The sequence below is a fragment of the Carettochelys insculpta genome, chromosome 3 (assembly GCF_033958435.1).
Source record: "Carettochelys insculpta isolate YL-2023 chromosome 3, ASM3395843v1, whole genome shotgun sequence".
Classification (NCBI taxonomy): domain Eukaryota; kingdom Metazoa; phylum Chordata; order Testudines; family Carettochelyidae; genus Carettochelys; species Carettochelys insculpta.
Genome location: NC_134139.1, coordinates 193106115 through 193134022, shown reverse-complemented (window position 1 = coordinate 193134022; position 27908 = coordinate 193106115). Strand labels below are relative to the sequence as shown.

Sequence of the window (27908 nt, the reverse complement as noted above, 5' to 3'; positions counted from 1 at the left end):
GAGACTCTTGGGCTGAGAGAGGGGACAAACAACAACGAGACAATGACAGAAAGAAGAAAAAAATGGCGTGGGAGGAGTGTGCAACTTCAAAATAGGCACCGTTCCTCGGGGAATGAGATTTACCTATTTTGAAATAAACCAACTGCTATTTCAAAATTATTTCGAAATAGTAGTTGCTTTGTGTAGATTCTAGGACAGTTGTTTCAAAATAATGAGTCTTACTTCCAAATAACTTTACTGTGTAGACTCCCCCATACTTACTGCAAGACTAACTCACTGGCGGCCTATCTTCCAGGGTTTGAGTTAGCATGCCTAGTGGGGGCACACTAAATTGAATCATCAGGCTGCTGCTGTCTGGCAGTACTCCTGGCAGTTGTGAGGAGTAAAGAAAGTCAACAGGACAGTTTCTCCCATTGACCTCCCACTGCGGGGACGGCAGCAAAGTCGATTTAAGAAATGTTGACTCCAGCTATAGAATTCTTGTAGCTGGAGTTCCGTATCTTAATTAGAGGGTTTTTCTTTTTTTTTTCTCCTAGCATAGACCTGGACTAAAGACTGCCCCCAGTCTGGCTAGATTTATGATCTTCATTGCTGAGTCTAGGCTCAAAGGCCATACGAAACCTTTAAAGCCCCGCCAGCCCTAGAAAAGGAGGGTTGAGGGCTACCAGCAGCTCGCTGGGGGAGATGCTGACAGAAAGGAAGAGAGAGGGAGGAGATGCAGCAGACAGCCTGTTCCTCCCAGACCAGCATTAGGGATGTCTGGACTAAGTGGAACTCACCCAGCACTTGCAAGAAAAGAATGAGGTGTGGGTAAGAATGAGGCATATAGGCCTTTTGTTGTTTTACTCTTTGCGCTGCCTGCTGTGTACCCTTGGGTGAATAACAATGCTTTCTTTTGAGGAAGCTGTGTTTGAATCACTTGAACCAGCTGTTGCCAGAGGCTCCCTGAAGCAAAGGGCTTACAAGTGCCTGCTGAATTAATATGGCCCTGCTGAACTAATATGACTGGGAAACAGGGGCATTGCAGCCCAGAGATCCATTCCCAGAGTGCTTGAGCCACAAAGTCCCACCTTTGAGAGATGTACCTTAGAAGGACAAAAAGGGATGTAAACTACAGTTCACTCCATGGCCACAGCATTAACCTTCCCGTGCATCTCTGCCTTTCCTCACTACAGACTCATGCATCTGATGAAGTGGGTCTTTCCCCACGAAAACTTATGCTTCATAATATCTGTTAGTCTGTAAGGTGCCACAGGACTTCTTGTTGTTCTTGAAGATACAGACTAACATGGCAACCTCTCTGATACTTTTTTGCACTATGTCAACTTTATACCTTATGCAGCAAGTGCTTCTTGGCAAAACCTTTGTCTTGATGTATCTTCAGAGAGACCCATGAACATATATGATGCTACCTCCATATACAACACAGGTAGTAGTTGAAAGAACATGGCCGTCACACTCTCCACCATTAAATTGCAGTCCCCTGGCCAGCTATACCCCCACCAGGTTTCATCCTTGGTGAAGGACATTGGTGATGGTTGTGTTGTACTTTCCAAAGGATTTTTAACTTGTCACTGGAGCGCCATAGGACCCCCACTAGCAGAGGCTGCCCAGAAGCTACCTTTAATCAGCGCACCTACTGGGTTTTTGGATAATGGAGCTGCAATTTTGTGGCTTTGTTGGCTGGTTCCCTGAATCAAGAGGTCTGCAGCAACAGCACCTGGGTGCATCAATCCCATTGTGCTCTGTGATGCTGGCAAACCATGTGCCAGCTCATGCCAAGCCCCTTGGCTTCAAGTGACCACTGACAAACACACAGCTGAGTTAGTCTGGCTTGCCTAGGCTAATATTGTTAAAATAGATATTAGATTTATGAAAAAATGTGTTTTGTGTTCAACCTTGGCCAGTGATAATAGCTCATTGAAACAAAAAAACAGTCCTGTAGCATTTTGAGGACTAACAAAATGATTTATTAGGTGATGAGCTTTCATGGGACAGACCCACTTTTTCAGATCTGGAAATTGTGTCAGAATTTTGGTGCTACAAGACTGCTTTGTTGTTTTGTGAAGATACAGACTAACACAGCTACCTCTCTGTGACTGATAGCTCAGTGGTTAGAGCACTAGCTTTATAAACCAGGGGTTGTAAGTTCCCTCCTTTTTCGGGCCTCAAATGTATTTCATGATAACAGCTTTCCCGTACCTAGGGCAAGGGAAGACTTATTGTCAGGGATTATGTGGATGGTGCTAGGACTTGCTGTGATTGCAGGGGATTGGATTTAATGACCTCTCGAGGTCCTTTGCAGTCCTATGAGTCTATTCTACGTTCTTGAATGTATTGCTGTCACATATGTTATCATGTTATAAGATAATACCTGTTGCTCTGTAACTGCAGAAATGTTTTCTCTGAAACTTTAAACACCAAGTTAAGAGTGAAGATTTACGAAGTGTGAAATACTTAGTTTGCCTTTTTGTCCAATTCAAAAGAGACCCCTCTACACCAGACAAGCCATTGTGAAACATCAGAGGACAATAGATTTTATTATTGGCCCCGGAACTCCATAATACAGAGGAGATGTCCACATGAACTCATCCCATCAGCTTGAACTCTGGGGGAAGGCAATAAAAAATCCTCAGCAACGAGAAGAAACAATACGTTCATGCTATTTGGACTCTGAGAAATGAAGACGACTAAGCATAAGAAAAAGATCCCCAGTGGTTGGCCTGGGTAAGCGCCAAAGGACTTATAGAGCTTGCTTATTATAGAAACTTCTACTACCTTTTGAAACTTAAGACTCCAGCTAATGTATGAGTATGTTTACCTGCTTTAAACCCTTTAAATTACTCTCATGTCTTATTTTTAGTTCATAAATTTTTTATTATAGGATTAGCTACCAATGTTTTCCTTGGTGCAAATGACATGGGGCAGTGATTCACACCCAGGCTACATTTAGAGCTCTCTCTGTGTTATGTGGGCTGCATCCACAGAATATATATATATACTGCCTGTATGGCGCTAAGAAGGATGTCACATGGGCTGCAGCTGTGTACTGATCGGGCTGCAAGCGGCCCACAGGCTGAGAACCACAGACCTGGGTAAGTGACTGGTCCTTTGGAATTGGGAGTAATCTGAATATTGTTTGAATTTTGGTGTAGGGAACTGTCTATCACAAAGGCAAGCTTGTCTAAATGGGGAGATAGACCAGACCACCCAATGGGACTGTCTGTGACTCCATGGTGATTGCTTTTTTGGCTATTATAATGCTTGAGAAGTTCACACCCATTTCTTGCTGGTGAAATCCAAGTATAAACCTCACAACCAGTTTAGGTCGCTGCACTGTTTGTAGCGTATTGCTCTGCATTCAGCACTCATAGTTGTGAGCCATTCCAAGCAGCTTGACGTAAGTATTCACCATTTGAGAAGTATTCACTGCACACACACACACAGAGAACAGATTTGGCAGAAATTGTGGGTCTGATTCTGTAAAGTGCTGAGCGCCTTTGGCTCCCAATGAATTCAGGCACTATGCATCTGGTAGGACTGGGCTATGTATTTCTCATGCTGGAAGGAGGTGTTATCAACATTTCCACAGATCATCTTTTATCAGGCAGAAGACTGGTTAGTCTGACTTTATGTGCATCCCTAGAGTAATTTGTTTCTGAGCTGCAAAAATGTAAATAACATTATAAAATTTTAAAGAAGGATGTTTCATGAAAAATCTAAAAAAAAAAGAGTTTCTGCTTTCAGAAAATAAGCATCTATCCAACTAAGAGCCTTATATATAATACAGCAGGATACAGAGAAAGAAGAAAAAGTTAGAGCAGCCAGCCAGCCAGACTTAAAACTGGGCTTAGCAGAACAACGGGACATGAAAACAGACAGCTATTTGTATCTTTAACATTAATTTATTCAAAACACTCATTTCCCTATAGATCCATACAAAAATTGAGAGAAAAACATATGAAATCAAACAACAAAGTGAGAAATTTGGAGAAACAAACAAAGTTGCCACCATAAACCACAAAAGCTTTTCAGAAGCAGGAGAGAAAGTAAGGCAGCTCGAAAAATCAAAACCAAACCAAACCCTAACCCCAATGGCTGCAACTTGAAAGTGAAAGTGAAAGAAGAGGAGGTGGAGGTGATAGTGGCAGCAGTGAGAGGGGAAACAAAAACTATCACTTAAAAAACTCAAATTCATAACATCAGCACAGCAGGAGGCAGCGATCTTGAAAACATGACCTCGGTTGCACGGTGACTGACACCCTTTGTGACAGACAAACAGATTTATTCTGCAAGTTTTTTTCCACTACTGCCCTTGAGGATAATCCCAGAATTTCCATTAAGTTCTGTTTCAGTAAAGCAACTGGTCAGCACTGACTGTCTCCATCAAACTTTAAACAAGTGGAAAAACACACTCTAACACTACTCATTTCCCCAGGCGAGTGGGAGATGGAAAGGGGCACGTTTCAGTCAATCAACAGCATTGTACAAAAGCTTTGTGATGACAATCAACCCAATATATATGGCCCGGACAGACAATCCCCTCAAGCGGAGAAGCCTAAGAGGTGACCACATGGGCAGAAAACTTTATGAGGTTTCCCTCAGTCTCCTTTACATTATCCCTTTAAAGAGGGAAGAAGTTTTGAGGGAACTCTCTACAGACAGACTGACCTCAGGAACTGTATTGCCATCGGATGAGTCTCCTGTGGCTGCACATCTATGTTTGGAACGGAATACCTCTGTCTTCAATGGCTATGACTACATTAGAGTGATCTGTCGACAGGTTTCTGTTGGAAGATATCTGACTGCCAAGCGGATTGAAAGAGTGATCCACTCTGTCGACAGAGAGTGGCTGGATTGTCATCTGTGCTCTTGACAAAATGGCCAACGAAAACTTCAGCAGAAAGGTCTGCCCAGTGTCCTGGAAGCCCTGTCTGTCAACAGAGGGTCCCCCAGAATGTCCAGACCAATTTTCTGTCAACAGAGACATTCTATCTCACGGGGGAGCATCAGAATGCTGTTGACAGAAGTAACGTATTCTGTTGATTTACTGTTGGCACAATGCTTTGGGAATGCCGAGGGTTTTTCAACAAAATGCTAGACAAAAATGCTCTCTAGTGTAGGCACAGACAACGAGTTTATTCTCACAACAGCCCTCTGACATAGGGAATTTCTATTACAGATTTTACAGATGGGGAACAGTTATTCCGGAATAGGTTATTCTGGACTTATTATTCCAAAATAGCATGTCCACACTACCAGGAAGCCCCAAAATAAGCAAAACTTATTCTGAAATAGTGTGCCCACACACAATAAAGCCTATAGCAGATTAGAGCCCCCATGCCTGCACATCAGTGTTATTTTGGAACAAGCTATTCTGGAATAGTTTACTAAAAGCCTTCCCCCTCCTTTCCTCCAGCTGCATGGCTGTCAGGATGACAGCTGGACCACTGGAGGCAGGCAGGGAGAAGCAGTCAGGAAACTGACCAGCCCTGATGCGCTGGTCTGTTTCCAGTCCCCCAAAGCCAAGGAGAGCTGGGAACCAAGAGGCAGCCTGGTTCCCGGCTGCTCTGCACTGGCAGAACTAGGAAACTGACCAGTCCTGAGTCCCACAAGCAGTGGGGAGATGCTCCCTGGTTCCAAGTTCCTTCCCACTCTGGGAACCAGGAAACTGACCAGCCATGATGGACTGGTCTGTTTCCTGGCACCTGCAAGCCCAGGGGAGCTGGGAACCAAGAGCCAGCCAGGAGGCAGTTTACTGTATAACTGTGCTCTCAAATGGGATCAGATTTGCGTGGCTAGCTCATCCCACTGCTCCAGTTACACTTCTATTTGTAACTTGCTAGGTTGATTAGAATTGACACCTCCAGCTCTGGTGTAGACATATCCTAAAACGGATGAAATCATGGTGGCATTTCTTTGATGAAATACAGCGGGATCAGCTGAGGCTGTAGGGAGAGGCAAACAGTAGCCAGACCAAGATCACTCACTTAGCTAAAATGGCTGATCCTTGCAGGAGAGCCTGCTGTGACTTATCACCAGGGATCCCTGAGAGCTGTGTGCTTGTGCAGCCACTCAGGGAAGATTCAAACACAGTCCAGTTGATTAGCTAAGTGCCCACCTCTAGGTTTTTTTGTTTCTGCTGGTGGTGCACATTCACACTTGCCTTGGTGCACATAAAATTTATTCTGCACATGGATGGGAAAATTTGCATATGGACGGAAAAGATTTAAGGTAGCACTGATCATCATAAGATGTGCTGCAGCAGCCTATCCATGGGCAGGCCCAGGCCAGATGACCTCTAGACAAAGGCATTTCACTCTCACTGCCTGGGTCACTTGGGTAAGAACTTCCCTGCTGCTGTGCAGTGTTGGTTTCCAGCCTGCTCACTGTCCTGCTGCTCCAGCCTTTCTTGAGCCTTGTTGCAGGGCACATTACCCTGGTCTGTATCTTATTCATGCCTCACTCCAGCCCTGTTCCTGACCTGCTTCAGCTCTACCCTGCCTCCTGACCCCAGAACTTTTGACTGACTCCTAACGTGATCTTTGACCTGCATCCAGACTCCAAGTATGATCCAGATTTGGCTTGTCTATGGCTTCTGACCCCAGTTCTGACCCAGGGCCTGTCCAGCACCACTCTCAGCCTGTTCTTGACTCTGTATCTAGCTTTGGCTCTTGGTATCTGTTCTCTACCATTCTTCTAACCACCAGGGGTGATGGCCTAGAGCCCAGACCCTGATAGCCTGAAATGGCCAAGTGCCTGATTTGGTCTTCCCACTGCAATGCTCCACAAACAAAAGCTCAGCAGAATACTGGAAAAGCGGCAATAATACAGGGGAAACATTTTCCCTTTTGGTCAAGCCTAGATGAAACGCATCTGCAAGAGGGGAACACTCTGACCACGTACTAAGTTTGGGGTTCCAAACAATGCTCATTTGAGGTACTCAGACATCCCCTTATTACCTCAGCTCACGGCCAAGATCAACTAACTGCAAATTTTATTTAGTTACACTTAAGGAGAATGTCAGGTTTGTAATTGTCACCATCATAATTCATCCGCCTCAAGGACAATGTTCTACCTTTATGGGCCTCAAACCAGTCACTATTTATAACACTTACCTGAAGATAGTGGTAGGCAAGGCAATACATTTAACTTCACAAGTTAAGAGCAACTGCATAACTCAGACAAATGGTGCAGACAAGCTTACCCTAATAAATATTTATACACTACCAAAGTGGGTATCTGAATATCTAGTGAAAGTACGGTATAATTTTTATGCATAGTGTACTTATAAGTTGGTCATGCCATTAGCATTCAGCACAAAAATAAGTTGTGATTTACTGAGGATTTTTGCTTTCTATCTACTGCTACTGAACGTGCATCCCTTACCAAAAAATGTATCCCTTTTCTGAGGGAACGTATCATACAATTAAAACCTTCAAGGTTTATCTCTGACCGAGTCTGCAGTGCACAAGCCCAAGATGCTATGTTTGTAACATATGTATAGCAAATGAGAAGCTTTTAAATTCTAAACAATTGACTAAGAGGATCAGATTCTGCAGTGGGATACAATTCGTGCATAACCTGGATTTGCTTGCTCTCTTTTTACCTCCACAGTCCCATCTTTTATTCATTTTACATTTAAAATTGCACAGGGATAGTTTCAATTTTAAAAAAGGTATTTATGAGAATGGTGGAAAGAGTGATTTCTCAGATTCATTTTACCTGAGCTCTGAGCGCAGCATCCTTCTTAATCCATTTTATCACTGTTTCATACACCAGCTCTTCTGCTTTGGTGTTCAGGCTGTCATTGGACATGTAGGAAATGAAGTCATCTTTTGAGATATTAAGGATCTCCTCTTGATTGGCCACCTCTGGGAAAATTTGCAGGGCATATGCTTTGGCCATGTTGTATAGCTCACTGCATTGCATGGCTTCAGCCATGGCTAATATTCCTAAGCAGTTGCTAGCAGTCAATTGTTTTTCTAAAAGGAGCAAATAAAGCAGAAGTGAAATGAACGAAAATGGTATTATCTCACTGATAACACGAGAAAATAGCTGTTATGAATATAAATAACATTGGTTCACTCTGACTAGACCCTGGGTTATTCCAATCAGTCACCGTTAAATGAAAAAAAGTATACCCAATGCAGCTTTTGTAGATCTGCATCTTTAAATCTTGAGCTGGGCTTGGTGTTCCTGTGTATGCGTATGTGTGAGAGAGACAGAGAGCATGCTCATGTAGGAATAAAGTAGTGAGACCACTTATAGCAACATATGTGCTATAGAGCTGGAAGGGACTTAGGGAGGTCATGGAGTCCAGTCCCCTGCTCTCTTGGGAGGACCAAACATTCTTCCCCTGCTGTTCTATTTTGCTCCAGATCCCTAAATGGCTGCCTCAAGGGTTAAGCTCACAACCTTAAGTTCAGCAGGCTAATGCTCAAGCCACTCAGCTATCCCTCCACCCCCCTAAGTCTATACCTGCCATACTCCTTTAAGTAAACAGCAAAGAAGTAAATTCTAATACAGGTTCTTTAAGAATAAACAGAAATTGCTCTGAGGATGTTTTTGAGGATGCTGCACTTGATTTATGTCCTGCTTAGCAACTAAGCTACTCCAAACAATAATACAAAAATTCCGCACAGGAACTTTGTTACTGTAGAATGTGATGACATTCCTTATGCAAAACACAGATTATCCAAATGTTTTTTGTTAAACATTGTGTAGTGGTGTTTCAAAGCAAATCATGCACAGAGGAGACAGCATTACCTGTTTCCCAGCAAACAGAAGTAACTGTACCATGTGTAGTACAGCAGTCCCTTGAGTTACATGAGGGGTGTGTTCCCACGCACCTTCATGTAACTTGACTTTTGCATAATTTGGCGGGGGTGGCTGGGGAAGCATCTGGAGCTCCTTTTGAAGGGTACGTCCTGGAGTTGTGCAGGGGGGGCAGCTGGGGAGAGTTAAGCCTGGCAGTGGGAGGAGGGTAGGGGTTTTAAGGCTGCAGGGAGGGTGTGGAGGAGTGGAGTTGAGCCAGAGCCACACGGGGGAGTTTGAACCAGGGCAGGGGATTGAGCCAGACCCATGCACAGGAGTGGTGAGCTGGGCCAAAGGGGGTTTGAATTGTGGGGTGGAGGGGGGTGAGCCAGGCTGCTGAGCAGGGGTTGTGAGCTAGAGATGCACATGGGGGTGGTGAGTGAGAACCAGGCTGCAGGGGGTTTGAACCGGGCGGGGGAGTTTGAACTGGGGCAGGGGTTTGAGCCAGAGCTTCACACAGGGGGTCTGAACCAGGATAGGGTTGGTGAGCCTGAGCCAGGGCATGGGGTGGGGGGTTGAACCAGGGCAGGGGTGGCGAGCCAGAGCTGCATTTGGGGGGTGGTGAGCTGGAGCTGGGCCGCAGGGGGGTTTGAACTGGGGCTGGCAGGAAAGGGGTTGAACCAGGGCCGTGGGTGGTGAGGCAGGCTGTGGGGGGCTTGAACCAGGGCCGCACGGTGGTTGATCCAGTGCTGGGGGGGAGTAGGATTTTGAGTTACACTTAACTCGCATTAATGCCAGTTAAGCACAACTCAAATCATGCATTTCAAGGGTTCACTGTATTGTATTAGGGACAAGCTAAGCTGTACACTTTGCTGTCCTTTTGCTTTCAGTTACCATGAAGAAAAACATCAATAGGAAATCTGTGCAAGAGGAACTAACGGGTTCTTGGGTCTCAGCTTTCCCAGTCAAGCCATTAAAGAAAACATTTTATTAAGATTCAAGGCAGAAAGCCTCAATGGGTATATCTACCCTGCAAAAAACTCCTGCCCCTCCCCTTGCCAGCAACCTGTATCCCAGAACATGGGTTTGCATGACCCAGTCTGTGGGACTGAAAATAGCTGTGAAAATGTTCCTAATTAGACTAGACCCTGGGCTCCAAGCCTCTGCCTTCCTTGCTGGGCTACAAAAAATATTACACATGTTTTAAGATTGCAGCACTCGAACTAGAGTGTACACACATGGATTTAATCAGCAATTGATTCTCAGAATGAAACTCACACCTTACTTCATCTTGATTAACTTTAATGGGCAGCGAAGCCCATGTATCTATGTTTAAAATTAGGTAGATAAAGTAAACAGGTGACAGAATCCTAAATTCTTATCACCACCAGTACTTGCAAAACGCTAAAGTCAAAAGGTAAATCTGCCACTGGAGTCACATCAATCTCTTAATTTTTAGAAGAAATGCCCCAGTCAGACCACCCAGGTCATAGCCCTATACACACCTTTCATTCTGTGCAATGGAAAACATCTGGCGGAACAAGCAGACACCCTGCTTCAACACCTTTGCAAGTGTGGTTTTGGTTCTCATATTCCTGTTTAGAAGGCATCAGACTTGTGTATGGGAAAACCACCTTGGCTGCTGCTGATCTTCTTTAAATGGTGGATGAGGATCAAGCATTTTACTGATTTTTCTAGCTCTGACCCTGGTATTTTACCTATCTTTAATCCCCTGGAGATACAGAGAGAGGTTTCTGAGTGATCCAGTCTTCCCTTTTGAGAAGGGCTAGAGGGTAGTGTGGACAATTGCTTCTCTGCCCTGCGATACCTTTCTATGGGATGCCACAGGCTCTATTTCATTATCCTTTTGCATATGGACATAAGGACATCAAGTAGGTTTGTGAAGAGATGTGGGCTGCAATATATTCAACAGGCTGATGACACTTCATAAATTCTAACATGGCTGGTGCAGCAGAACAAAGGACACAGTGCCCTTCTGAAACAAGAGCTGGAACGTGAGCAGGCGAGATAAAGTTCAGCTGGGGTCAGACTGAAATAATGTTAGTAGCCTAGGAGAAGCAGCTGGCAAAAATTATCTCATCAACATTAAACCAAAAGGGTGCACTGACTACTTGTGTCAGTAATTCATTATATAGGTGTCTAATTAGATCTTGAGGTACCTCTGGGTGCCTAGACAACAAAGAAAGACCGGAGAACACTTTGTTCCACCTATATTTGAATAAGAGAGTTCACTATTTTCCTTCTGATGGAGCCATTGCTACAGTTACCCAGGCCTCTTTCACCTCAAGACTAGGGTTGAATTATACTTCATTCTATACCTTGGGGAAGCACCTTGTACCCCCCTGTACTCTTCATCTGTATATAAGTGTGACATTGCATATTAATATGCCATGTATCAGCAAAAAAGTTATGATCTACTGAAAATCATTTCTCTGTGTACATGTGTGTCATTAATGAATATGAAGTTATGAGAATGTGCTGCATAATTGCCACCAAAATATGCTGTGGATTTGGAAGGTGCTCCAATGCTAGCTCTACAGAGACAAGGACAAGGGAGGCAACCAACACCCAGGTGGGCACTATTTGGATAGACATCACCAGCCTTGTCCAACAAGGGAGCTACACTGTAGTGTCTCACCTGCATGAGTCTACACCAGGGCAATTGCTCAACTTTGTCTGGAGACTCAGAAATGCCCCCAGACATGTCTGAACATTTATTCATCAAGCACTTGGATGTAGGGTGTAAAACACAGGGGCCCACCTGTGGCTTTTCTTCTGCACCCACCTACTCTGCAAGCAGACAGGACACTAACAAACCTGAGGGAAGTTTTTGGAGAATGTTGGGGATAACTTCCTGGTACAACTGCTGAAGGAACTGTCCAGGGGCCATCGGCCGCTTGACCTGCTGCTCACAGAGATGAACTAAGAGAAGTACATGTGGGTGGCAAACTTGGCTGCAGTGATCATGGGATGGTAGATTTCAGGATCCTGACAAAAGGAAGAAAGTCGAGCAGCAAAATACACACTCTGGACTTCAGAAGAGCAGACATTGACTCCCTCAGAGGACTTATGGGCAGGATCCCCTGGGATGCTAAAATGAAGGGAAAAGGAGTCCAGGAGAACTGGCAGTATTTTAAAGATGACAATGAATGCATAGGAACTGGACATCCCGATGCGCGGAAAGAAAAAGCAAATAGGGTAGACAACCAGCATGGTTTACCAGGGAAATCCTTGGAGAGCTTAAACACAAAGAGGAAGCTTATATGAATTTGGAACTTGGACAGACAGCTAAGGAGGAATATAAATATACCGCTCAAGAATGTAGGGGAATAATCAGGAAGGGGAAAGCACAGCTGGAATTGCAGCTAGCAAGAAACGTGAAGGGTAAGTAGAAAGATTTTGATAGGCATGTTAACAATAAGAGGCTTATGAGGGAGGGTGTGGGGTCCTTTCTCGAGGAGGGAGGTAACCTTGTGCCATATGATGTGGGAAGAGCTGAAGTACTCAAATGCTTTTTTGCCTGTTTTCACAGACAAGGTCACCTCCCAGACTACTGCACTATGTGAAGGAGATGCGCAGCTCTCCATGGGGAAAGAACAGGTTAAGAGTTATTTAGAAAAGCTAGACATACACAAATCCCTGGGTCTGGATTTAATGCATCCATGGGTACTAAAGAAGTTGGCAAATGTCATTGCAGAGCCTCTAGCTATTTATCTTTGAAAACTTGTGGAGATCGGGAGAAGTCCACAATGACTGGAAAAAGGCAAATATAGAGCCCATCTTTAAACAGAAAGGACAATCCAGGGAACAATAGACCGGTCAGCTTTACCTCATTGCTTAGAAAAATCAAGGGGGGGATCCTCAAGGAATCCAGTTTTGAAGCAGTTGGAAGAGGGGAAAGTGATCAGGAATAGTCAACATAGATGCATCGTGGGTACGTCATACCTGACCAAGCTGATTAGCTGCTATGATGAGGTAACTGGCTCTGTGGACATGGGAAAGTCAATTGATGTGATATACTTTGACTTTAGCAAAATTTTTGATACAGTCTCCCAAAACATTCTTGCCAACAAGTTAAGGAAGTATGGATAGGATAAATGGACTGTAAGGTGGATAGAAAGCTGGCTAGAGGGTTGGGCCCAATGGGTAGTGATGAACAGCTCAATGTCTGGCAGGCAGTCATTTTCAAGTGGAGTGCCCCAAGGATTGTTTCTAGGGATGGTATTGTTCAACATTTTTATTAATGACTTGGATGAGGGGATGGATTGCACCCTCAGCAAATTTGCAGATGACAGTAAGCTAGGTGCAGGGTAGGGAGGGTAGGGACAGGAGGGTAGGTATAGGATCCAAAATGACAGACAAATTGGAGGATTGGGTCAAAAGAAATCTGATGAAGTTCAACAAGGACAAGTGAAGAATTCTGCACTTGGGACGGAAGAATCCCAAACACTGCTACAGGCTGGGGACTGACTGGCTACATAGCAGTGTAGCAGAAAAGCATCTTGGTATTACAATGGATGAGAAGCTAGATATGAGTCAACAGTGTGTCCTCGTAACCCAGAAGGCTAATGCACACTCAGGTGCATTAGGTGGAGCATTTCCAGCCGATCTAGAGAAGTTATTATTCCCCTCTATTCAGCACTGGTGAGATCAGATCTGGAGTATTGCATCCAGTTCTGGGCCTCCAGTATAAAAAGGATGTGGATGCATTCGAGAGGCTCCAGCAGAGGGCAACCAAAATGAGTAGGGGGCTGGATCACATGACCTATGAGGAGAGGCTGAGCAATTTGGGCTGGTTTAGTTTGCAGAAGAGAAAAATGAGTGGTGATTTGATAGTAGCCTTCAACTTCCTGAAAGAGGGTTCTAAATAAGACAGAGAGGAGCTGTTCTAAGCAGTGATGGATGGCAGAACAAGGAGCAACGGTCTCAAGTTACAGTGGGGGAGTTCGAAGTTGGATTTTAGGAAAAACTATTCACTACGTGGGTGGGGAAGCACTGAAATGTGTTACCTAGAGATGTGGCAGAATCTCCATCCTAGAGGTTTTTAAGTCCTGGCTTGAAAAAGTCCTGGCTGGGATGATTTAGTTGGTTGGTCCTTCCTTGAGAAGGAGCTGGGATAGATGACCTCCTGAGGTCTCTTCCAGCCCTCAGATTCTATGATTCTATAAGGTTCCAACTGAGGGGCTGTCCCAAATTTCAAGAGTGAATATCCAGGGGGGCGAGAAAAACTGTTTGATCTAGTTGTTACCCAGACTAATAGGGTTGAGAGTTTAGTCTGAGTTTCTTTTCTTTCGGCAACCACTCTGACCTTTTGCCTCTCAGTTAATATAACTTAAAATCCATGTTTACAATCAATACATTTGTTTCATTGTTTATTTTTACCAGTTAGTTTTGGTGAAGTGTGGCTAATCTGCTCAGGTTTTGCAAGGGCTGTGTACATCCCCTTTCTGTTGATGAAATGGTGAATCAATTAATAAAATAGATGGTATACTGCTCATGCAGAGTACTGGGAGCTGGAGGGATATGGCTTTGGTGCCTTTTTCTGTGTAATTCGTGAGTGACTCTGGGAGCATTCATGAAATCTAGCTGGGGTCAGGGGTTCCATGAGATGTTGTCCTGAGCAATATCAGCACCTGGAGGGGTTTGCTGCTGGTTGCTAGCAAGGCACTGTGAGAGACAGCCCAGGCCAGAGAGAGTTAAGGGGGCAGAGTGGTCCAATAGTCCCACATTGCATCATGGGGGGATCCCATCCCACCACCCCTACATTATTCAATTGTTAAGCAGAGAGTGCTTTGTACCAGTGCTCCAGGATGGCTGCCAACAGATTTATGGGTGGAATTTAAGGATGCCAATTTTAACCTATGAATTGCTAAATGGTCTGAGACCAGGTTAACTGCAAGATCATCTGCCTACCCTTGCTAGACTGTTGCAGCTGAGATCAACAGAGGAACTTGAGCTGGTAGGCATTCTCTTTTTATGCTCTTTGATTTTGGAACTGGTTCCTTATGTTGCTCTGCCAGAGTCTATATTTGTTAACCTTCCAGGCATGCTGCAAAGCCCATCTTTTATCCAAAGTATGTGGGCATAGGGTGGATGCATGAACAGGGATATAGGCTGAGATGGGTAGTATGCATGAAAGATTGCTTGGCAGAACTGCAGTACCCATGTAAAAGAGTTCAGTAATCAGTGCCAGAGCCCATCTGTTTGTGCTGGATATTGTTTTTTTAATTAGGGAGGATGGAACATATGAGGTAGGCATTAATAAAATCAGCACAAACAAACACACCTCTCGGCTACAGACTGATGCATTTTGTTAATGGGAGTCTATCCTTGCTCAGTCACACACAGCCATTGAGTGGCACATTATCTGGTTATATTTGTAAATCTGCTGGATGTAATTCATCCTCTAAGAGATCTCAAAGCCCCTGTGAGGGCTCGCTTTACCAATGTCAATCCACCTGGTGCTTCAGTCTCCTCCTCATGGGCTGAGTGGTCTGACATTCCTGAACCCAAAATTCCCTATGTATTCAACAGGGCATCAAAGAGAACCTGAAGAGTTAGAAGAAAAGAGCCGAAGAGTTAAACTGATTTGCTTGTTGAACTTACCACACATGGTTTGAATTATGTCAAAATCTTTGACTCTACTACTGGTATCTGTTTGTGTACCAAGAAAGAGCTTATGTGCCATAATGTGGTTGTTTTGATGCAAGTCTTTAGAGAATAAAGATCCACTAGAAAATAGCAACCCTGAAGGCATAAATATGGTGGAAGAAAAGAAAACGTCTTGGCTATTCCATGCCATTTCTCACCAGTTTACTAACATCTAGACAACCATCATCTGGAACCTACCATAACTTGCATGCTTTGCTGCATCAGTCAGAACATAACTGGAATTTGTTGTCATTGCTTATGCTGTTGACAAAAGAAGAATGCTAAGTGTAGAACAGAAAGAGAGAAAGAAGCTGGAAATAGCCATGGCGTGTTGTAAGCATGACACAAGAAGTACTTCTTCAGCTCTTCTCCGTGCTGATTAGGCCTCAACTGGAGTACTGTGTCCAGTTCTGGGTGACACATTTCAGGAAAAATGTAGACAAATTGGAGAATTTCCAAAGAAGAGCAACAAAAATTATTAAAAGTCTAGAAAACATGATATATGATGGAAGACTGAAAGAACTGGGTTTGTTTAGTTTGGAAAAAAGAAGATTGTGGGGGGACCTGATAACAGCTTTCAAGTATCTAAAAGGTTGTTACAAGGAGGAGGAAGAAAACAATATTTTCCTTTATTTCTAATGATCGGACAAGAAACAATTGGCTTAAATTGCAGCAAGGTAGGTTTTGGGTACATATTAGAAATACTTCCTAATTGTCAGAGTGGTTAAGCACTTGAATAACTTGCTTAGGAAAGCTGTGGAATCCCCATTATTGGAGATATTAAACATAAGGTTGACAAACATCTGCCAGAGATGATCTATATGACTCTCAAGGTCCCTCCCAGTTCTAGTATTCTATGATTCTATGGCAGTGAACAGTTAAGTGTGACTGTTGATTGGGTCCATTTCCCTCTCCAACACATTTGGAGGGAAGTAACTAGTATCTAGCTTAGTGAATCCTACTGGAACATTGGAAAAGCTATTTTGTGTTATATTTGATTGGCCACAACAAAATACTGTAAGTAAACATTTACACAGCAAAGTCTCTGCTGTCTCTTAAGCTCAATTCAGTCAAAGCTATAAATTAATTCTCTAAACAAATTCTATGAATTCTCCAATTGAAGGTACAAAACTCTGGTGACTCCATATATCATTACAAGTTACAGCCAGATCTCTTAGTTCATATCATAACATGGTTCATTGAATTCAAATATTAAATATTGGAAAAGGGAAATCCCACACTGATTTAAGTGAAATAAATTTATTTTGTTTTTGCGGCTGAGTCTTCAGTGACAATGTACTTAACTGCACCTACTGTTCATTGAAATCTGTAAGATACATTCATTTAAATGGCACAGTAGAAAAGCAATGTCTGCAAGAGCCTACATTCAAGATTCATATTGGGACTAAAAGAGACAGTTGAAAACCTATCAGGGCACATTGAATTGAAACAGGAATTCCACATTTTTAAACAATTTCGAACAAAAGTTATTGAAAGAGGGAGTTTGAAAGAATGGCCTGATTCAGTACTGCATTGCTCCAGGTTTATGCACATGTAGTCCCCCTGCAGTCAACATTTCTACTAGCATAGGCTGGGGCAGTAACATGGTGATGAACCAAACCCCAGGTTAGATTTTGATTTTTGAACAAGTATAATATTTTCTAAATGCTCTTCTTCCAGATCTTGTAATCCTGATGTCACTTTACAATGACACACTCTCAGGACGACTCCAGCCTCATGTGCGAGAGAGGTAAGTTTTGGTTTCAAAAGGAAAAACATGCCTTGCAATGAAGAAGAGTTCAGAGGTATGTTTTAGGGAAGGAGAGAACAAGAACATGAAAAAAACGTCTGGATTCAGTGTGTTTTGAAAGCAACACAATATCTGAGTCAAACTTGATATTAATAAGATTCCATTTACAAATCATTTATTCAGGGTTAGCAAAACATTAACAGATCTTATAAGCATGCTACAGAAATTAGTACCTTGTGTTATAGGTAGTTATGGGCATAGCAATAAAAGCTGTTAGAATGGTTATAAGTAACTTATTTTTCTGTTGTGACTCTGTATCAGCATATAACCCTTGACCGTAAAATCTATTAAACATTTATTAATGGAACTTTAATAAAAAAGTGTGACCATTCTACCTGCTGCGGTTAAGATGGATTTCATTTACAAGCCATTAGATAGTGCTGGGACTATTACTTCAGCAGCCACAAGGGTTCTCCACCTAACCCTTAGAGCAGGGGTCAGCCACCTTTTGGAGGAAGAGTGCCAAAATTTGACCTTTTGACCGCTATGTACCATTTGAGTGACAGTGATACTTTTTAAAGTCACTAACAATCCTATTTACGACAGCTTCATTAATCAATCAAAGATGCAGAGCTCCATCGTTTAGGAGGTGGTCGGTAGCATTAGCTGGTCTTTTGTTAATCCACAGGCAGCATGGCTTTGAGCAAGCTCCCAGCTCCGTGGGGAAGGAGGGCCAGGGCTGAGATCCCACCTCACGTGTCGAAGAAAATTGGCTAGCATGCCACTCTTGGCACACATGCCAGGGTTGCCAAGCCCTTCCTTAGAGTCTGTTTTTCAGGAATGTAGGAAAATGGAAGACTCTGACCCTAAATGCAGAGTCCATACCACGTACCTACTATTCTAACAAACTGAACCAACATGATTTTCTATAGTCTACTGTAATGAATGGAATATGTACATGCATTTTAGCACTCATTGTCTGCATATAGTACAATCTCTGTCAAATTAAATGGGACACTGATATCTACAACAAAAAAATCTATCCAAGATGCGCATGCAGCTAGACTTTTTTCCAGCTGAATAAAGAATTTTACTGACTGAAAATCAGTTTAATGCTGCAACAGTGGGAACATTTTAAGTTCATTCTCTGTCCAAACAAATGTAGGCCTATTGTGTTTCAAATAACATTTAATCTAGTATTTCCTAGCAGAGCTATGAGATTAAAAAAATAAAAGTCCTAAGGCCCTAAAAGGTTACAAGATGGAACGGAGATGACACTTACCTAGAAACGAAACACAGACTTTACAGAATGTATGAAACTGGAATTTGCTGGCTGCCTCCAGAAGAGTTTTTGCGTTAGCAGAATCTATGATCAAAGAACCTGTATAAACAAACTCCAGTAGTAATTCCAGGACATCTGCTGTGAGGTTTGACATGGCCAATTCCAGCTTCTCCCCGCCTCTGCTACTGTCTCGCGGTGACCTGGTAACAACAGAGAATGACATTCTTACAGGACATTATGCCATCCCCCTTTTGTTGTTGTTTACCAATTAGTGAGGGCTAGAAAATTGATTAATTAACTTTCTTCATATTTTTAAGGAATTGAAGAGTTTTATATTTAAACAAAACCTGAACTTAAAGACTTTAACTGGATCTGAAAGAGAAGAGTCTTAAAGCAAGTTTCACAAAAAAATCAGTTTATTGCTACTCTGCATTTTCATGCAAAAAAGGTTGCAAAAAAAAAGGAATAAAGAAAGAAAGAAAGAAAGAAAGAAAGAAAGAAAAAAAGAATGAGCCAATATTAATGAGAATGAGGACCAGGATTAGCTTTCAAAGGGAAACAATACATTTTAACATTCAAAGTTAATATCACATCTTTTGTACATAACATAACATAGTAAGGCAAAAACACTCCTAAATTTCAAGATAAAAGGTCACCCAATTTTTCGAGAACATACCCCCATCCAGCATATGGAATGATATTTTAAATGTCATGTACATTTAAGGATCTATTTAAGGAACTTTTATATCATTCACAATAATAGTAAGATTTTAAAAAACTTTTTTTTTTGTCTTGACTTCTCAGTGAATGTTAATGTAATAGGAATATATAAATACAGGTTGAACCTCTCTAATCTGGCACCCTCGGGAACTGACCAGTGCTGAATGAGAGAAATTGCTGCATCATGAAAGGTCAATATTGTCTGGAAGCATTACCAACACATCCACTGCTTACTGGGCTCTTAAAAAAATATTTCCAGGTAAATTACAGCTAAATAACAGCACAGAACACTGAGAGCCAGGACTGGTGGCTGCAAGCAAACTTAATGGGACCACAGGAAACGTGGCCACACCCTTGATAAGTGGTCATCCGGCTAACTAAAATCATGCTGGATCATGTATGTTGCCAGATGAGAGAGTTCCGGGTTAGAGAGTTTCAACTGGTATATGCTTTTGTTCTAAAAAACATATTGTTCCCTTTTAGGCACTAAAAAGGAAGACCTTCATGGCATTGCTTTGAAAACTGAATACAAGACAAGATAGACAGACGAAATGGTTAGAGCACAGAAGGGAGGGGATAGGAAGACAACAACCAGCTCTGCCACAGGAAGCCAGCAGCCATCCTCTAGGAGTTTCATGACTGTGGCCTACGATTTTTCCTGCATAAAGTGCTAAACAATTTGGGGATCAAAATATCGCCTGCATTTGAAGTGTGCATTAGTGCTTGTGAAAGTCTGGGACAAAAATAATGGTCATATATTAAAATAAGGGCCCAGTTCCTAATGCATGGTTGGCTGGTGTAGCTGCAACACTAAGGACGGGTAATACCTGCAAGACAAAAATGATTATAAATTTGATAACGTCAAGCATGGGGGGAAAATCTGTTAAAGTAAGAAAATAAACTCCTTTAATGGTTAGAGCCATTCAGCATCTTCTTACAGAAACAAAAATTTCTCCTACTGGCCCGACAATCAAAATCTGCTCACGCCATCACTGCTACAGTTCCCATGAAAACCACTGTACGATTAGCACCTATGTACATAATATAGACCACCAAACTCTTCAGAGAAAACAATCACATTACTATGCACTGACCAGGGCCAGCTTTAAGTACAAGAATCACTTCCAGCAACTGCTTGGGAGCCCACATGTTCAAGGCTACAGGGATGCTCATAGTTAGATGTCCCCTTCCAGCCCTGGAGCCAGAGGACAAAGGACACAAAGCCAGATTTTCTTCCTTTGTAGATATTCACACTCTGATTCTCTTGTCTCTCCCCTCAAATACCTATACAAAAGTACCCAAAGCAACTTGGGGGAATTTGTAAATTTGAGTTCCATCCTGTCACTTTTCTATGCCTCTCAGTTACACAAGGGTTTCAAGGAGTGCTTTTTTTTTTGCTTTTTTTTTTTTGTGGGTACTTGCTGATACTGAGTATTGGCACCTCAGCAGGACCCAGCCGTGGGATTAGCTGGGGGTTAGGGGAGGCAGCAGAGTACCAGAAGCTCTCTCTCTCTCTCTCTCTCTCTTTATATAAACACAAAAAGCCCCACTGGTTTCAAGTTGTCATCACTTAAAACAAACCCTATTTAGGTCCTGACCCCACAAAAACTTAGAAATGTGAATAGTCCTATTTAAGTCACTGGTAGAGATACTGGAAAAAAGTTAAGCACATGTACAACTCTTTGCAGGACTGGAGTCTTAAATGCAGCTTCATATTTCCATTTAAGGTGACCTTGTTTATGGGTCCACAAATATTCATCACCTCACAATCTTTATATCCTCACTGATGAAGAAGAAAAGTACGGTTACCCTCATTTTACACATGGGAAACTGAGCTAGAGAGGGTATGTCTACACAACATTTTGGATCATGCCTTCCAGAGCAGGTCAACAGATGTGGGCTAACAGGGAATGTGCCAGCCTTCTAAAAACAGCTGTATAGACAGCACTCTGAAGATGCAGCTCAGGCTGGAGCTAAGGCTCTCAACCTCACCCCCCTCCCTAGGTTTCAGAGCTGAGCTGTAATCTGAACTGCAGCTTGGGAAGCACCGTCTACCCTGCTACTTTTAGATCCTTGCTAGCTCGTGTGTTTCCCCAGGCTGTGTGGCTTGCTCCAGAACACTGTGTAGACGTGTAGAGAATTGAAATAGATCCCAGGTCACACAGGAAGAATGTGGCAGAGCAGGGAACTGAATCCACATCTCCCAAGTGCACGGCTACTGGCCTAAATTCTGGGTCATCCCTTTCTGTAGGCATAGCCTGGGGGCTATATCATTTTACAAAAGCAGACGTACAAGCATATACATTGATCAGATTGCTTATACTGCCCCAGTAAACTCTGGCTTTTTAACAGATGTTTTTAGAACTGTCATGCAAGCGGTATTTTGCTCAGACTAAAATGAGATTGAAACAGAGAAGTAAAGATTGGTTGTGCACTGAGAGGAAAACCCAAATACAGCCTCTCCTTCTCATAATCCCCTGTACCTAATCTCTTGGTCTGAGTAGACCAGGAACCTATCTAATGGTACAGCAAGAGAACCTGTGACCATAAGTTATGTCACATACCATGTGGCAAAGTGATTGAGGTAAAAAGTTCCCTCGCGCTACCATTAATTGTGTCAAGCAAACTGTCTGACATAAGTTCATCAGGTAGGTCTGGTTAATGTTATTCAATGTTTGGGCATAGATGCTCAGATTTTTATAGGTATTTAGGTGCCAGGGAGTATTGAAAAACCTAACTGATTTAGGAGCCTACACTTCATTTTCAAAAGGAATTTAGGCATTTAGGTGTCTGAATCTCATTGGCTGTTGATGGAATTCAGACTCCTTTAAACACCTAAATTCCTTTTGGCAAATGAGGTTAAGCCTCCTCAACCAGTTAGCCATTGCTATACCTAAATACCTTTAACAAACTGGGCCAAAGCATACCCTAATTTAAATGGGATTTTATGGCATTTGGCAAGTGGCAGGATTGAGTCCTTGCACCATAGGCAGCCCTGTTGCAAGCAAATATTTGTCTACAATATTAATTCCATTTGTACTAGCAAATGTTGTCAGGAAAGTGCATGCACTAAGAGGGTAACAAAGCTCTCTGGGTGACTAATAGTGTGCAGATTCCTACTGTGAATGCAGTAGTGAAAAGGAGAAACAGTGGAAAAGCAGTAGCCTGTCACTGACATCAGAATAAATAAGAATTTAAGCAACAGCTCAAGCCTGTCATGTATAACCCACCAAAACGGAAAATGAAAGTTTGTCTGTTGCTACCTATGTGATGCCTTGAAAGTGGCACATGGTGGTACTTGGGTTTTTTAAGTGACACACCCAATAGGGGCGCAGCTCAGACATATCACTTACTTGTGATGCATACTGAATACAGTCCTGGATCAGCCAACAAAGTAAAATAAGACTGCATGGCTTCCATGCAGGTGAACTGGGCTCTGTAGATTTTCTCAGCCTGCAAACCAGATGGAGCAGGTCCCAAGGGATCACCAGTGACTTTGCAAAGGAGCAGAGAAAGAGAAACGTGTGTGTGGAGACAGACTTATGACTGGAGACATCCACACAGAGGCTTAGCATGGTTTGAAATGGGATTCCAGGGTCTGATACATGGAAATGGGTTTATAATGGAATTTTTCTTAGGCATTTCCTTCCTAACTCTGAACTACTGAATAATCATGTTCATCAATAGTAACAGAGAGAGACGTGTTAGTCTATGTACTATCAAAACAAAAAAGCAGTCCATTAGCACTTTAAAGACTAACAAAATAATTTATTAGGTGGTGAGTTTTTATGGGATAGATCCATTTCTTCAGACCATAGCCATACCTATGGTCTGAAGAAGTTGGTCTGTCCCACGAAAGCTCACCACCTAATAAATTATTTTGTTAGTCTTTAAAGTGCTACTGGACTGCTTTTGTGTTTTCATATTCATCAAGTGGTTCCTGTGTTTCTTATTTTATGTACAACAGGATAGAAAGATCCTCACTGCACTTCTCATATGTCATAACTGTAAAAATGCGGGCCATACTCTCCTTTCAGTCATACTGATGCAACCCCAGTGAGGACAGGAATTTGCGCTAGTGTAATAAAGAGGAGAATTCAGACCTCCTTGTAAGTACTTACTCAACTGACCAAGTGAAAACATGCATGTGTACATATATCGGGAAGAGTTTGGCTGTAAGTGAAAAATTGTACACAAACAGAACATATTAATGTAAGCTCACTTCTAGATGCAAATATGAACATATGCATAGACAATTCATTTTGGACATCTGATAGACTGCATTAGTGTTTTAGTCTAGCTTGAACCTAGATAATATATGTTTTTGGTCCATGGACATAGTTAAACACAGCACATTTTGCTATTTGCTCTGTGAACTCTAAAGTTTAAATGGAACAATATCATTTTATGGGTCTTCTAATCATTGCTCATATTATAAAGGTCAAACGTTTCACACTGTGGCAGAAAATCAATAAATCTCCCAACAGCCACTGGGGGAAAAAGTTTTGCTTCTAAAGAATAATGTGTAAGAAACAATTTTAGTCTTTATCATTGTTGCAATCTCTCAGAACAGTTAGAAACAAAAAAAGCCAGTGATACCTGATATATAAACTCATTAAAATTAGGAAGTGATTTAGAACAGGACTATAAAAAAGATTTGTCTTAGGATGAGCACCAAAGAGGTTATATTAGGTCTACATTTAAACAAGCTAAGATAGCTCTTTTACTGCTAACTGTACAGTAGCTGTCAGGGATTTTTTTCCCCAAATTTATAAGTCACATAAGCCGTGTCTACATGTGCACGCTACTTCGAAGTAGCGGCACTAACTTCGAAATAGCGCCCGTCACGGCTACACGTGTTGGGTGCTATTTCGATGTTAACATCGACGTTAAGCAGCAAGACGTCGAAGCCGCTAACCACATGAGGGGATAGAAATAGCGCCCTACTTCGACGTTCAACGTCGAAGTAGGGACTGTGTAGTCGTTGCGCGTCCCGCAACATGGAAATTGCGGGGTCCTCCAAGGCGGCCATCAGCTGAGGGGTTGAGAGACGCTCTCTCTGCAGCCCCTGCGGGGATCTACGATCACCGTGTGCAGCAGCCCTTAGCCCAGGGCTTCTGGCTGCTGCTGCTGCAGCTGGGGATCCATGCTGCATGCACAGGGTCTGCAACCAGTTGTTGGCTCTGTGGATCTTGTGTTGTTTAGTGCAACTGTGTCTGGGAGAGGCCCTTTAAGGGAGCGGCTTGCTGTTGAGTCCGCCCTGTGACCCTGTCTGCAGCTGTGCCTGGCACCCTTATTTTGATGTGTGCTACTGTGGCGTGTAGATGTTCCCTTGCAGCGCCTATTTCGATGTGGTGCTGCGCAACATCGATGTTGAACGTCGATGTTGCCAGCCCTGGAGGACGTGTACACGTTATTCATCGAAATAGCCTATTTCGATGTCACTACATCAAAATAAGCTATTTCGATGTAGCATTCACGTGTAGACGTAGCCATAGCCTCCAGTACGGTGATTGGTAGACCTAAAAAATCTGAAAACAAGATTTAATGAGTAAACAAGCAAAACCACACACTAGTTCTGCACAGATAGTGCAGAGGTACTAAATCAAAAAAATAACCATTCACTGTTTGGGATAAATAGATCTATGTAAATAAAGCCAGGTTCCTCGGGCATGCTCTGGCCACTTAGCTTAGCTACATCTTTCCATTTAATAGCTCAAGCTGGAAAGGTTATAGGCACTGGAAGACTTTTAAAGCAAAGGACACCTCACTTATAAACTGGAACCCAAAGTTATTGGCCTTTTCACTGAGTTAATTTATATGTGGAAGCTAATAGAAATGCACACCCGCAAGATAGGATTAATATTTTACGGGGGAAAAATCCTTCCTTGCAATGTTCAAGACTATGCTCTGGAGCTTATATATATTCTGAGTTCTTGTTATTAGTTTATCCTTGAAATGCATTTATTGAGATTCAACATACATAGATAAGCAGCAGCACTAGTGTTTCATACTTAGTGCAGACATACCTGAGCCTTCCTCATCATCTCTTGAATAAAGTGTAAATTTCACTGCATCATTTTTATCAAGATGCTCATTTCACCTAATCTTTCTGTGATGCAGTACAAAATTTTTTCTAATGAGATGCTTTGAGTGTCAAAACACCATTTAAACTCCATCTGAAGTAGCCTTACATTTCTCTTCATCAATTTACGAACAAGGATACTGCTGCCTCTAGCTGGCTTGCTCTACCGTTTTGATTGACAAATGGTCTGATTGTTTCTCACAGTTGGCTATCCTCTTACCCAGTTTCACTTCAGCTGTAACAGGCTACCCATGAAAAGTTTAGAAACCAGTTATCTCATGGCTTACAAGCTACAGTCACAATAAAAGTCAAAGCAAACCCACATGGTGGGCGAGGTAATATCTTTCATTGGACCAATCTCACCCACCTTGTCTCATATCCAAGGACCAACATAGCTGTAATAGCTTTACCTAAAACAAATGCAGAGTATTGGAGCTGTCTGCAAGGACTAATATGAAGCATTTTACGTAAATTTGTATTTCTGACTAGGAACAGGTCAGCTTGAGTCTGCTCTGCCTCAGCACGCTGAATGAGAACAGGGAGACACACAGAACTTCTGGTAATCTCTTCACATCTGAAGCATTGTGACTACAGGGGGCACAGCCTGAACAGCATTTCATAAATAACACCTTAACCCTACCACAATGGACACTGAATAACAGATTAACACTCAGACTACTGGAATTTTTTGTATCATGCATTTGAATGTCCTTCCCTGTCCCCTATTGGCATGTGGTGGATAGAATCTGCCTCTTTGTTTCTAGCCAGGGCCCATCACAATTCAACAAATAAACAAAATTTAAGCAGCCAACAATATTAAACTGATTTATATTTGATAGATTCAGCTGTTGTGGACATCCTTTACTTTTCTATTGCTTATTGTCACACACATCCTAGCCACCCAGTATTTAATGTCAACAGAATTCAGATATCCCTCTACTTAAAAAGCACATATCTCTGCGGCTTGTGCTTAGGCACATTTATGTTAACACAGTAGGGCTTATGGGCCAAAAAAGTGAGCAGATTTGATTCTATCCAGAGGGCAGTGGAACACGTGTACAATTCTTCACAACATATATGGATACCTGCACCCGAGACCCAAGATAGTGCCCACTTGATGGTCTAGTGTATTTGAAAGTTGCATGCACTGACCAAAGCATATGGCCCTTAGTATTATTGTCTCTCATATCCCACTACCTAACAAACATCCAGGTTCTGTTCCACCTTTTAAATGTACTGTGACATATTGTTCTTATTGGCTTGGTTTCATAATGAGGGACATAATTAATATAAGAACAAATATTTGTGTTCTCATTTCACTAAAGCAATGGGATAAAAAAAATCAGAAGTTACATTGCTACATTCCCTGGACACTTTGTCTGGATCTAAAGGAAACAGGAAATCCAAGATGAGAATATGAGATGAATCACTTAAACCAAGAGCAACTACGTCTTTTTATCTTCATCAAATTGTTTTGATTACCAAATAGAGAACACTAGGCTGGGATTGGTAGGTTCTCAAGAGGCTGAAGAGTCTGTTAGTTGTGTGCTCATTAAAAACTTCTGTTCAAGTCTGCACAATTTAGACAGAATATCTTGTTTAGAGTGGAACATAATCCTTGAGGTATTGAAACGCCAGGCAAATAAGAACAAAGTGCAGCATTGCTGACTCCTAACTGTCCACTGTTTGACTTTTCTTCTTCTTCTTCATCATCATCATCATCAACATTAACACAATTATTAAATGATTCAAAGTCACATGTCTGTTTATATTGGGATAAACAAAATAGAATGACATCTATAGTTTACCGCTAGCAAAGTACAGAACAGATATTGCATGGAAAGCAATGTTTTGTGCCTAACAACTCAATTAATGATTCTGTATAATTATAGGCTCATCATGAGATATAAATGTACAGACACACAAACACACTAACATGGATTTAAACAACTCAGACCACAAAATGCATATACACATTGTGGTAACACATGATTTATTGAGTTACTAGAGTTTATACAACTGCAAGATAATCAGTCATGTAAATGATGACAGCAAGGGACATTTGTAGAGCAACATCACAGCAATGTGAATGTCATAAGGCAGTGGATGTTCTATTAAATGGAATTATTTTAAAAGAAATTATACCCAGCTTCTCGTCTATTTTGGAGTTCTTTAATCAATATCAAAATGTATTAACTTGCAAATCTCTACCTTCTTTATGCTATCTCAGTGATAAATACTATCTAGAGTCTCAGCTGCTGTCTCATGAGATGAGAAAAATGTGTACAGTAATGATGGTATAGTGTGTTTAGGATGAAGAACTACAAAAATATGAGATTAAATAAATTATGATGTTTAAAAACAGCCTTGCAAATTCATCGTGAAAATTTACCTGACTAGGCACAAATGGTACGTGCCCTCTCTTTACCACATTGAGGCAGATAATGTTATTACTTGCTGCAGGCAAAGAGAATTTGGCAAGGATGGTTTAGCATACCAGGGGCCAAATGGTATCATTTTGCAGCTGTTCAAGCCCCAGTAAAGTCAGTGGCATTCCATGGGCTTAAACCTCTTTGTGCGTTGGGTGTTTTCTACTAATGCACCATCCGCAAATCACACAAACGATAATTTTAGACCAAGAC

At 42.1% G+C, this 27908-nt stretch overlaps 1 protein-coding gene across 3 annotated transcripts in view; it reads right to left on the bottom strand.

The window, feature by feature from the left end:
• Positions 1 to 27908, bottom strand: part of KLHL29 (kelch like family member 29) — a 607456-nt gene that overhangs the window by 64018 nt on the left and 515530 nt on the right. For all 3 annotated transcript variants that reach the window (XM_074991331.1, XM_074991330.1, XM_074991329.1), the window contains 2 exons: positions 18462 to 18661; positions 7726 to 7985 (listed from right to left, as the gene is read on the bottom strand). In XM_074991331.1, coding sequence (XP_074847432.1) covers positions 7726 to 7985; positions 18462 to 18661 — 460 coding nt within the window. The remainder of the gene's footprint in view (positions 1 to 7725; positions 7986 to 18461; positions 18662 to 27908) is intronic.